The following is a 13,106-nucleotide window of genomic DNA, read 5'->3' on the forward strand; positions in this document are numbered from 1 at the left end:
TTTATCAAAGTTCATCACTTCAACAGTCAATTTCTAATAAAAATCAGTCCCATTTGCTTTAACATGGCTCTTGCGTGAAAATTTTGTTTCCAGTGAAAAATCACATGGAAAAAGTCAGCAGGTCCTAATTTCCTAACGGTCAAATTGAATGATCATTTTACAAACTAAGATAACGAATGTCTCCTGCTTCTCGAAGGGGTAGATTTTGTTTCCTCTGCACTAGCAGAACCAGGACTCTCGGAAGTATCCGTGCTACTAATCATATCGCCATTCCGTTCTTTTCCCGACCACAGTTTCGACATGAGTTTCGACATGACTAAACCTTTCATTTTATTCGCTGCAACCTTTTCAGCATCGGTTTTAGCAGCATTTGCATTTCTATTGTTTCCACCTAATCGTAGAGTAGCGAGTTCACTTTTCAAAGCCTTGATATCTTCGGCTGTAGGAATTGCATCCCAATCCTCTTCCGTGTTGGTTGTAGTAGACCTCGAGCTTCCGTGAGACCCGCCGGGGAGTAATGCCCTAATGGGGCCGGGTAATTCTGGAGTGCTGTTGCCAGCCGATGGTGTTGTTTGCCTGACCTGCTCAAAGAATAGAACCTGCACAACAACCCGCAATGGAAGCCGCTCATTCTGCACCGCGTGCATGCAGGCTTCTGCTGATAACTTCCTGCAATCCATCAACCTGCATATTTTCTTTCTCTCACTCTTGCTGATTCCAGGGTGCTCCTACACCAAAAAATAACAGTCAATTATTGCACTTGGAGACAGATAATGTCCACACAAAATTAATTTTTTTTAAAGTCTAGCAGATGATAGTAAATGGACAAAGGGTAATCGCGATTCCTGAACTTATGCAATGGGTTAATTAGCTCCCACTTGGCCATTTGAATGAACTAAAGACAATAATTTATATTTTTAACGGGAAATGACAAAACCATACTTTTACAAGAATAAGCTATAATTATAAACTTTCGGAGTTTCAACAGCGTTTTCGAAAACGGAAATGAAATATCAAAATGCAAGACTTGACAAGATTTTGTGCAACATAAGCGGACTTTATACAGTTAGAGGAAAGTGATAAGGAACTAGGAAATTCAGTGCTCAGGAGCTTACCTTAAGATACATATCAATGGCACGGTAAAGTCCATCATGGGATGGTCTTGGGAACCTCAACACCTTTTCTGCAAGATTGACAAATTTTGATAACGGTAGGTTAGGATCTCGTGCTACTTCAGCGAGATAGCCCTCTACCAGCTTTGCTACCTGCATTCGGGAAGCATCTGATCCCAACCTCGGGCTTCTGCTTTCGTGAAACTCATGTTCCGTAGGAAAATCTGTTTGAGCATTCCGTTCATGGGCGACAAACTCCTCGATTAGACCTTGCACAATATCAATGTTATATACCGTTGCTTCACCTGTTGGGGATCGAATCAATAGATCAGCTACTGTAGCATCCTCGAGCTGCTGGCCAATTCTCTTCATTAGTTCGTTCCTTTCTGTTTCTCCACATTCTAACAGAATGACTGCTCTTAATAACCTAAGCATAAAACTACAGGGAACACTGCCTTTCTCTGTGGGAAGAAGCCACGTAATGGCTTCAGCCAATGATCGATATTTTATGACGTCACTACTTTGTACCACGCCTTTGCTAAAACCCGGCAATCTTCTCAACGCATATGCATTCAAAGCTTCTCCAATTACATCATCTGCAATTCTTCCTTTGGTTTTGATGGCTGTAATTACCTTTTTATATAAATCAATCTGAAGCTCGCAAAGATCTTCAACCCACCAATCTTTAGGAACTGTCTGCGGCTTTCTTACGCCGTTCCATATAGGATCCTTCCCGTTCTCAGATGGAAGTTTTTTCTTGTTGTAAGTGTATGACCATTCCACCTTGGAAGTTTCAATGCAAGCCTTTGAAGATATGGACTCGAGGCAATGATTGACCAGTTTCAATTCCTCGGCCCATGGAAGAAGAGACTTTGTTGTTTGAAGAACAATTATCGAGTCTTTCCAACTGCGGAAGATGCTGGAATTAAGGAAGACTTCAATTTTGTAGATGAGGTTTCCTTTCTCCACAGTTTCGTACATCTCAAGGTACTCGGCCGCACAGCGAGCTGCAACGACATTGTATGCATTTAGAGTAACCGTCATACCATAACAGAATTTAGCACATATCTCAAATGCAGCAGGTCCACCAGGAATATCTTGGATGTGGATTTCATCACTGTTCTCATCATTTATATTTGCAACCAGCTTCTGCAGACGTGCACTTTTTGACAGCATTGGAAACTACAGAAGTGTTTAAGAAATTAGTAGAGTCAAACAAGCATGTCCAATAAGCAAATAGCAAAAGTTTAAAGTGCAAGTTTAGCCAATGTTATGTTGCACAAAAACTTCTCGAAGCTTATATTCCGGCATCTCAGTTCGAATCTGAAAACACTTCTAAGACTAGAAATCTCTGTATTTATAACATATTCTTATAAAAATGCTGTTTCACTGTTTTCTGCTTTAGCGTTTCTTTCCAAATAACATAGGACGAATAAACTCTGCATCTTTAGGGATCCATTTTTACCGCTTGGAAAATGTTCAAGCTTCAAATAAAAAAAAAAAACAGTTCTAGTGATCAAGACCAGAACAATGTTCCGTATTCCTAATAGTCTAATATCTTTAGCGAGCTAGAAACATGACTAAAGATATGTTAGCTATTCTGTGACTGGTAATTTATTCAACAGATAATATCCAAATCAAGATAACATGGTTTTTACATACCTTATGGAGATAAAACTTTACATCACCGACGTTGACGACCATGTCAGCAGCCAGCTCAGTTGCCACATACCTGCATAAGTAGAAATTCTTCCACTCAGGTCACAAACTTCATACAAATTAATTCAGCTTTGATTAGTTACTAACAGAGAAAACAGCTTATAGAAAAAGTTGATTGCTCATGCTAATATACTGTTCGGGATAAAAAAAAATGTTGACAACACTTGGTCTTTGAAATGAATCACTCTCATATTTTTTTACTTTCCAAAAAGCACTAAAATCAGAATTAGCTGTTAATTAGAGCCAAAGAGAGACACCTGAAAATTAATTGCATTTGTACTTCCAAAGGCATATGATACTGAATAGTAAAACATTTACAGAATCCAGATAACAAATAGAACCCAAAAAGTATATAGCTTGCAATGATTTCTCAAAACAGTCCAAACTTATAATGTAAATGAAACTGAAAGGACTCGTTTTCAGTGAAGGAAGTGTATACTTGAATCACAAGATGGAACTAAACATCCATAGAAGAATCAAAAGAGAAGTTAAGATCTATGTTGAACGGAAACTTATCGAATACTACGTTTCTGCATTTCATTTCCATTTCCAAAAACGATTTTAGAACTCCAAAACTTTATATTTAACATATTCTCGCAAAAAAATGATTTCGCTATTTTTCGTTTCAGCATTTTCCCTTTTAAGGTTTTCGTTACCCTGAAACATAGGCAAATATACAAAAAAAATTGGTCTATTCAAATACTATTGGATACATACTTCTGAATAGAACACTATGAAATTAGTAGATGCCAAAAAGAGGGATCTAAAACTCACCTTATATTGTCTCCATCAGCCTGAAATGAATCAGGCTTGGATCCAAGTTTCATGAACTTCATTTCAACGAACAAAAATCAAGTCTTCGATTTCCCCTTCAAGATTCCGATTCCGAACTTCCACTAAATCCACAAATTTAGTGAACAAACTCACTAGGAACACTTCAAAATAGGCAAGAAAAGGATGAATGGAAAACAAGTTTCTTTTCTAAGAATAACCAAATCTTGCCCACAAAACAAGGCTAAGTTGAGGAAGCAAAGAAATGAGCAAATGTGGTATAGTGTGATTTTTCACAAAGTGGAGTGAGTTTGCTTCAAAAATTGGCAATAAAGTTCAAGATAAGGGTTAACTTAACTAAGGAGAAATTGCCTAAAAACTCTCTTACTATCACACATTTCATATAAACTAAAACATTAAGAGACACACCCACTTGCTTAAAACTGACACCACCGTCCTTATTTGATTTGTTTATGCTTCTAGGATTTTATTTTTATGGATGGATCTTAGCACACGCTACTAAGAATTTAATTAAACCCTTTTATTCTGGTCCACAACCCAAACCCCAAAATCCAAATTCCTCTTTAAAAATCAGAAGAAAATCCTTTGAAGAGCTCTTCAATGTAAGCCTGCAAACAAGAAAACAGCATATTTTGGTATTAGTTGAGAGAACCACCGAAAGAGTGGACAAAAAGCATCAATTTTAAGGGTTGTTTTCTAAAGAAAAGATTGAGCATCACTACCAACAAAAATGTTTCCAAATTTGCAAGATTTGATAGAATCTAAGAATGTGACACACAAATCAACTTAAGAACATACTATATTCTTTAAACACACACACAAAATAATAAAAAGTTTTAAAAATATATGCTATAAAAATCTCATCCACAAGAACTTATGATCAGCTTGAGACCAACAAAACCAGTCATTTTTCTAATAGAAATGCAAGAATTTGATACAAAATCACATCAAGAAACTGTTTTAACTTTTAATTGACTAATATCAAGTAAAATCCACCTCCAATGCACTAAAAACATATTAACCAACTAGAAAAACATTAAAGCTAGGTCAAGTGAAGCAAAAAGATACTAACAAATAAGAGTAGTTTGATTGGCATCTAAACTCAAAAAAATTGAACTTTACCTTGAAGAAGATGACTCTTAAGCAAAAAGTTGAAAAATCCAAATCAAAAATATAATGTCTCAAACCAAAAGATCCAATCTTTTTTCACAACTGAGTTAGGCAAAGTTAGCAAGAAGAAGAATCAAATAAGCAAAGGAAATGGGGAGAAGATAATAAATAACACAACACAAAAAAACAAGACAAAGTTGAGTGCATGGAGATGAGAATGAGAGGCTAACAAGGGGCCAATTAGGTTACCTGCAGGACAAAACCTAAAAGAAGTAAACCCCACATAACACCAAATCCACCCAACAAAAACCCAAAAATTTCCCATCAAAATATTGAGCTGTTCCTCAATTTATCATCTAAAATCTTTTTTTGACAGCCACCATTTCTTGCATATTTAACATTAACCCACAAAAATCCAAATCTAAGAATGTTCTCTCTCTAGTACCCTTCTCTCTCTTAAATTTTTTTTTACCTTTGAATCAGCACCACCACCGCCCCACCACCATTACCACCGCCACCACCCTAATCCTGCTTTTTTTACTTCACTATATAGGCTCATTACCCATCAAGCAAGAACCCTTCTTTTTAGTTTTAAAGTATAATTAAACTAATGAAACAAAAAACAAACAACTTTAAGTTTTTGTTTGGTTAAAAAGATTGAATCTTTTTTTAATTATTTTTTCTTTTTTAGTTGTTTCTTTGAATTCAAGAAAGAAATGCTAGGCCCCCACTTGAAGAATTAAAATGTTTAAAGACTGATTGAATATTGTTAGTATTAATTAATTAAAGTTAAAGAGAGAATCAAAAAGAGAGGCAATCTGACATGCATGAGTTTGAAGCTATGATGCATGGAAACGCCACTCAGCATACGTTTCCCAGTTTCAATCCGTTTCAGAAACGGATACGTGAAGGACACCGGCACAAAACGTATCCTGCACGTATCGGGCAAGTTTCTGCAATTACAAAAAGTATAGAATCCGTTTCCTATGCAAATTGAGATTCTGAAAAAACAAATTCTATAAATACTCTACTAGTTTCAGCAATTCTTCTCATAATTCTTCTTATCATTCTTCTAAATCTTCTCACGTCCCCTGCTCATCTCAATTTGCATAGCTGAACGGAATCCGGCACCGCTACGTCGACTCGTAAAGGTAAGAATTTTAAAAATTATATGCCTTTATTTTGAAATTAATCGAAGATTGAATTGGGTATTTAAAAAATTAATAGAAAGTTGAATGTTTGCATCTAGAAATTAAGAAAAATAGATTTAAAATCTCTACTTTCTTTTTTTCTTTATCTCGTCGCCGGTGTTGCATGTCCGTTTAACTGTACTTATATTTATAATATAAGTAGAGAAGAAAACTTTGCCAGGGTTAATAAATATAATCATGGGCTGGGCTTCATTATTACTTAAGTTTAGTTTGTTCTGTAAGTTATCAAGTTAGTAAACTATAGATTATATCAAATTATTAGCGGGTTAATGAAATAAATTGATTATAATGTAAAGTTTCATTAGTATTAAAAAATAGTTGTAGGTTAACTTTAAGAAAATAATATACGTTATTGATTTATAATTTTTAGAATATATTAGATTTATTGGTAAATAATTAAAAATAAATAGAAACTAACATTTAATTTTATAGATTAATCTTATAATAAAATATTAACTGAAATAATTATGACATACATAATAAACTACACAAATAAAATTTTAAATTATGATTTAGACCCTAATTCTATCATATAAATATTTAATTTTCTATTAAATACAAGTACACATGTATATATTATTGTCAAGCAAGTGTTTTTAAATAATATAAATTTATAAATTAAATTACACCCTAACAATTTTTTTTATTGCAGGTTTGTGTTGAATTGTTAATTTAGCATGGATTCTTCTCAAAATCAAACTTCTAGCTCTAGTCAAGGCGTGTCATCCACACAAACTAGTAATGAAGAAGATAATACGCCATTGTGAAGATATGTAACAAAAATTGAAAAAACAGGGGAAGGAGGGGGAAATTGGAAGTGGATATGCAATTTTTGTGGTCAACAAAAGCAAGGGACTTATACTAAAATAAAAGGTCATTTATTAAAAATTAGTGGAAAAGGAATTGGTACCTGTAAAAAAGTGAAAATTGATGATCTTTCTGAAATGAGAAAAGCAGATGAAGAAGCCGCAACAAGAAGTTTAAATTCTCAACCTAAACAAGTTCCTTTACCGGTTATTAGTACAATAACGAGTCCATCTCCCATAAACCAATCTAGTAGTTTAGAAGCTTCAAAAAGAAGAAGAATTCAGGAATCTGACCTTGTTAAAGCTTTTGACATGCAACATAGAGATCAATTAGATGCTAAAATAGCAAGAATGTTTTATACTGGGGGTTTACCTTTCAATTTTGCTAGAAATCCTTATTATGTTAGCTCTTTTGCATTTGCTGCTAATCATTCATTAGGAGGATATGTGCCACCTGGATATAATAAATTGAGGACTACTTTATTGCTACAAGAGAAAACACACGTGGAAAGGTTATTGGAACCTATTAAAAGCACATGGGGAGAAAAAGGTGTTAGTATTGTGAGTGATGGATGGAGTGATCCACAAAGAAGGCCTTTAATTAATGTGATGGTGGTTAGTGACTCTGGTCCTATGTTTATTAAAGTTGTGGATTGCTCTGGTGAAGTGAAGGATAAACATTTTATTGCTGATTTGCTTAAGGAAGTTATTGATGAGATTGGCCATCAATCTGTGGTTCAAATTATTACTGACAATGCAAGAAATTGTAAAGCTGCTGGAGAAATCATTGAAGGTATGTATCCACATATTTACTGGACTCCATGTGTAGTACATACTCTCAATCTTGCTTTGAAAAATATATGTGCAGCCAAGAATGTTGAAAATAATATAGAAGTCTATGATGAATGTCATTGGATAACTATAATTCATGGAGATGCTTTACAAATCAAGAACTTTATCATGACTCATTCGATGAGACTAGCTATATTCAATCGATTTAGTTCTTTGAAGTTGCTTTCAGTTGCTGATACCCGATTTGCTTCTATTGTTGTGATGCTTAAAAGAATTAAACTTATAAGACGTGCTCTTGAATTAATGGTTTTGAGTGAGCAATGGATGCTATATCGGGCTGATGATCAAGGTAAAGCGAGATTTGTTCGAGATCTAATTTTAGATGAAAATTGGTGGGCGAAGCTTAATTATATTATTTTTTTACTGGACCAATTTATGAGATAATTCGAGTATGTGACACCAATAAACCATGTCTTCATTTGGTTTATGAAATGTGGGATTTGATGATCCAAAAGGTGAAAATGTTGATTCATGAGCATGAAAATATTCAATCGACAGATTTTTCATCTTTCTACTTTGTCGTTCATAGAATTCTTGTTGATCGTTGGGCAAAGAGTAGCACTCCTCTTCATTGTTTAGCTCATTCTTTAAATCCAAAATTAGTTTTCTAATTCTTTTACTTTATTTTAATTTTGATTATTATTTTAATTCTTTACTAATGTTGATTTTTTTTAAAGATACTATAGCGACAAATGGCTTAAAGAAGGACAAAATAGGACGCCCCCTCATATGGATGTAGAAGTCTCTGTTGAAAGGGTCAAAGGCTTTAAGAGACTATTTTCAAGTGACGAAGATCGTATCAAAACAATTGATGAATTTGCTAATTTTTCACTTAAGAGTGGGCCTTTTGGAGATCCGGATTCTATTGGGAGCAGATCTAACATGGAACCTTTAAAATGGTGGGCAAGTTATGGTTCACATGCTCCACTTCTTCAAAGGTTAGCTTTTAAAGTTCTCGGACAACCTACTTCTTCCTCTTGCAGTGAAAGAAATTGGAGTACTTATTCTTTTATCCACTCAGTTAGAAGAAATAAGTTAAATCCAAAACGTGCTGAAGATCTAGTTTTTATTCACAACAATCTTCGTCTTTTATCAAGAAATTCTTCAGAGTATAGTGATGAAAAGACAAAGATGTGGGATATTGGTGGAGATGAATTTGGAGGTATGAATGATGTGGGTGTCCTTCAATTTGCGAATCTATCTTTAGATGAACCGGAGTTAGAAGCAATGGTGATTAATGATGATGCAAATTTCAATAATATGGAAAAGGAGAATAACAACAACAACGTTGAAAAATTGTGATTTAGGTTTTTTTTTAATTTAGTATTAAATTTATTTATTATTTCGGGAACAATTTTTTTTTTATATTAGTACTGTTAGATTTGATTATTTATATGATTTTTTTTTTTAAATATATAGTAGTTTTTGTATAATTTTATTAAAAAATGCCTTATATAAAATTTATTTATATGTATATATAAAAATTTAAAATTTATAAAAATACCCCTATATTTTTAATATTTACACGTTTCCCCCACGTTTCGTGTCCTTTATTTTTGAAAATTATCGTTTCCCCGTTTCCGTTTCGTATCGTTTCCGTTTCCCGTTTCCGTTTCCGTGCTACATAGGTTTGAAGTGTTTCCTTTATGAAATACAAAAGTGAGATTAGTGAAAGGGAAGTATGGTTTCTGTACAAGATAACGACCCATCCATCGCCCTCTTACGTTCTTCGATGATAATGCCTTCCATCTCACTTTCTTTCTTTATTACACTGTTTTTTTTTTTGTTATTGTTGCTGTTTAGGAGTTCGAGTCGAGTTCGAGCTATCCGAGTTTCATCTTAAGCCGAGTTCGAATACTGATGGTTGAGCCTTGTGAGACTTGCGAATTTAAACGGATCATTTATAAATTTAAAATAATAGTTTACTTTTAATAAAATTAATTTCATATTTTTGAATTTAAAAATGTATTATGTTAATTGATTAAATTATATTTTATAGTAGAAAAAATTAAAATACATTAAATATATTTATTTTATAAAAATTATTTTTATTGAATTTGAATTAAATTCGAGTTCGAACAGCTCAAACATTGTTCAAGTTCGAGTTCAAGCTGAAACTTTAAAATGTGAACCATCTTAAGTTCAAATTTAGCCTAATTTGGACTCAAGCCTATTGGCTATTGTTGCCGCTGCATTATTTATTTTATAGATATTTACCCACTAATTTGACCAATTAACTTAGAACTTATTGACAATTAATTAAGACTTAAATTTATACTCCATCAATTTAGCAGATCTAATTCAAAATACTACTATAAATTATAGACATTTTCTATTCTCTTGAAATAAAATGTGACCACAAGTCTACGATAATTTTTAATTCTCTTATCCAATCTCATATACTTTTTCCTTGGCATCACATGCAATGCTTCAATCAAGTCTCCAATGTATCATATAAATTAATTAATTTCAAATCCATATAAACCTACCAGTGTTTGTATCATATTCTCATTATTTAATCTTTTTAACACATACCTATGATAGTGTGCTCAGCTCCCTTTCATTTTTAATCTTTTGTTGAATTAGAACTTTATAGTTCAACAAATTCAATTCTACTGCACATATGTACTTTTTAGAAACTGTATGTGAATTTTGTAAATTTTTATTTTTATTTGTTGACATTGAGTCCTTATAATTTTAAATTCATAAACATTGAAAGTTTTGTCATAAAAATATTAATGATGTCAATTCATATTAAAAAACACTATTAAAATATTTAATTTGAATAAAAACGATGTGTGAACTAAATTTTAATGTGATTTAAGTAAAAATGAATATATGTTTTGTTTCAATCGCATTAACACGTATGAAATATACACTTTTTATTTCCGTGACTAATAAACAGTCTACAAAATAAAAAGTGTAACTACTTAATGTTGATAAAAAAAGTATAGGAATTCAATGTAAAAAATGGATAAGTACATGGACTTAGATATATATTTTGCCAAATAAAAACACAAACTGTGAATGCATGTCATCTTGTGTTCTGTTCTATATACTGACTTTGACCCATGCCATGTGACCAGTTGATCGTTGATCACTCTTTGCCTAACATTATCTCTTATCTATACTTTTCATCACATAATTTATCTCTTTCCAGCTCGATTTATCCTCATTTTTACATATTTATTTTATTCCATTTTATTCTGTTTTTTTTTTTATTTTATATTATTTTTTTAATATACAAATTATGAAAATTATAAAACATTAAAATTTAAAATAAAATTTAAATATTATATATTCCTTTTTAATACATCAACTACAAATTCATCAATGTCCACAATTTATTTTGCGGATGGATTATCAAATTTATAAAATTTATTTCTGTAAACTCAACATTTAATGGATGGGAATAATGATAATTCTTTATAGCTAAAATAGGTATTATTATACTTATACTCCTTTAGGTCCATAATATTTGTCGCATTTGACCATTTCACATAAATTAAAAAAATAATAAATATATCTTGATTTGTGTATAGTTTTACTAAATTGTCCATATTAATTACCACTTATTTTATGTTTGACTAGTTTTTTTAAACTTATAAAGTATTTATTGCTAGGGATAATTTTAAAAAAATAGCAATTAATGGTTTCTTGAAACTCTAATATGACAAATATTATGGACCAAAAGAAATCTCAAATGCGACAAATATTATGGACCGGAGGGAGTAATATTTCTTTATAGATTAATATTTTTTGTGCAACCATTATGTCAGCAGTTCAAGTAATGTTTAACTAAAACATTAATTGGCTATTTATACTAGTTGGTAAAATAAAAGTAATTTATTAAGGGTAATTCCTATATAACATCTCCACCTTTTTCTTTCATTGCGATTAATATATAACGTTTAATATTTGGCATAAACAATTTAACCTTTTATTTTGGCAAAAAAACACACTATTGCTGAAAAAATTAAAAGATTAGTTTTTTTATGATAAATTTAAAATATTATTTTTAAACAAACTCGAAAGAATTGAATTTTATGTATAAATAACACGTTAATTGATATAGGCAGGCACATGGCAGCAGATTGTGATGATGGAGTTAAATACAATGGGAATTTTAAGAAAAGTATTTAAAAATATGAGAGGATGGTGAAGTAATGATGTGGTAAATATTGTTTTAAAATGCTACATTAAAAATTTAAAAAGTAATCCTCTAAAAAAATCATCACATTTCTGACATGCTTTGTGTTACATTTTATTCTTCCTAAACTAGTTCAATGAATTTGCAACTTGAACTGATCTCAAATAAAAAACAAATTGCAACTTGAACTGTAATTCTATGCGGGAAATGGAGAAAACCCAGGGTAATCTCGATAATAGTCCCTCGACTTTTCTTCTTTTCCCATCATAATCACTAAACTTTAATTGTTAACTATTTTATACCTAAATTTTTATGTTGTAATTGAGTTATTTAACTTTTTTCTGATGTCATTTCAAAACTATTTCCGTCAAAATTTAATAACATCAATATTTTAAAATTATAATAATAATTTTTGTAATTAATTTGATTAATGACATAAGATAACATTCCACCTACATCACTTATTTTTATTAGCATGCATAGGCAGGGTTTCCATTCGATTTTAAACAATTTCAATTATAAAAAAAAATTAATAAATTAAAATTTCAGAAACTTATTTTTTGAAAAAATTGAATCGAAATAGTCACTTTTTTATAATAAAAGTTGATTTCCATCTCCAATTGTAGTCGAAAGATTAGGAGAGTTGCAAAATGACTAAAAATTGACGAGTTGCGGGTGATCTTGTCTAAAACCGTAAACTTCAACTCGTTTAATCTTTTATCTCAAATTGAAAAAACATAAATAAACATTTGTTGATTTTTTTTATATCTCAAACCAAACCAAAACAAAAATATTCGATTTGGTTCGGATTTTTTTTATTGCACTCTTTTTAGTTACAAAGTATCAAATTACTAAATTAAAGTAGAGTTAAGTGGTCCTAAAAATCCTGATAAATAGGCTTTTATTTACATACAATATATAGCCCTTATGAAGTGGAAAAGTAGCAGCAGCAGCCAGGAATCAAAATTATTCCAACAAAGTACAAGAAATAAAGAGTAATAATAGCTTTATTTTTCTTATTACAGTCACATGAACCGTCATCATCATCTTCTTTGAGGATTAGACAATTTGTACGAATCAATTAAAAAAAACTCAGAAAAGAGCCATGGGGTGCTATTTTTTTGGTTCTTATGATCATTTTCTTTGAATTGCCAGGCTTTATATATTTTAAAGAGAAGAAAATTAAAGAATTTGGGATCTTTTTTTTTTCTTTTTTTGATCTCTTTAAATATTGAGATGCCGTCTGCCATGCCATGCATTGTATAGCAGCTTTAGGGATTTAAAAATATTCATTTATGATCTCTTGAATCTGCACCAAATTAGTTCTGATATATATTTAACCTTCAACCATCAA

General features: G+C 31.6%; 2 protein-coding genes across 4 annotated transcripts; one reads left to right on the forward strand and one right to left on the reverse strand.

Annotated features, from left to right (window-relative positions):
- LOC126655600 (BTB/POZ domain-containing protein NPY5-like) lies at positions 1-5,371 on the reverse strand. Of its 2 annotated transcripts, none has more exons than XM_050349833.2 (5): positions 4,983-5,371; positions 3,606-4,231; positions 2,775-2,844; positions 1,116-2,294; positions 1-728 (listed from the first exon to the last, which is right to left on the reverse strand). In XM_050349833.2, exons 2-5 carry the CDS (start codon positions 3,665-3,667, stop codon positions 165-167), a joined length of 1,875 nt encoding a protein of 624 aa, XP_050205790.1. In that variant the 5' UTR covers positions 3,668-4,231; positions 4,983-5,371; the 3' UTR covers positions 1-164. The 2 variants fall into 2 exon arrangements, with proteins under 2 accessions (XP_050205790.1, XP_050205789.1); XM_050349832.1 differs by lacking the exon at positions 4,983-5,371 and adding an exon at positions 4,746-4,952.
- Positions 5,372-5,736: 365 nt separating this feature from the next.
- LOC126655601 (uncharacterized) lies at positions 5,737-8,978 on the forward strand. Of its 2 annotated transcripts, XM_050349837.2 has the most exons (3): positions 5,737-5,884; positions 6,597-7,543; positions 8,280-8,978. In XM_050349837.2, the coding sequence occupies exons 2-3, from the start codon at positions 6,889-6,891 to the stop codon at positions 8,339-8,341; spliced, it is 717 nt and encodes a 238-aa protein (XP_050205794.1). In that variant the 5' UTR covers positions 5,737-5,884; positions 6,597-6,888; the 3' UTR covers positions 8,342-8,978. The 2 variants fall into 2 exon arrangements, with proteins under 2 accessions (XP_050205794.1, XP_050205791.1); XM_050349834.1 differs by lacking the exon at positions 8,280-8,978 and having other exon boundaries at positions 6,597-8,271.
- Positions 8,979-13,106: the final 4,128 nt, after the last annotated feature.

The sequence above is a fragment of the Mercurialis annua genome, linkage group LG7 (genome assembly GCF_937616625.2).
Source record: "Mercurialis annua linkage group LG7, ddMerAnnu1.2, whole genome shotgun sequence".
Taxonomy (NCBI): domain Eukaryota; kingdom Viridiplantae; phylum Streptophyta; class Magnoliopsida; order Malpighiales; family Euphorbiaceae; genus Mercurialis; species Mercurialis annua.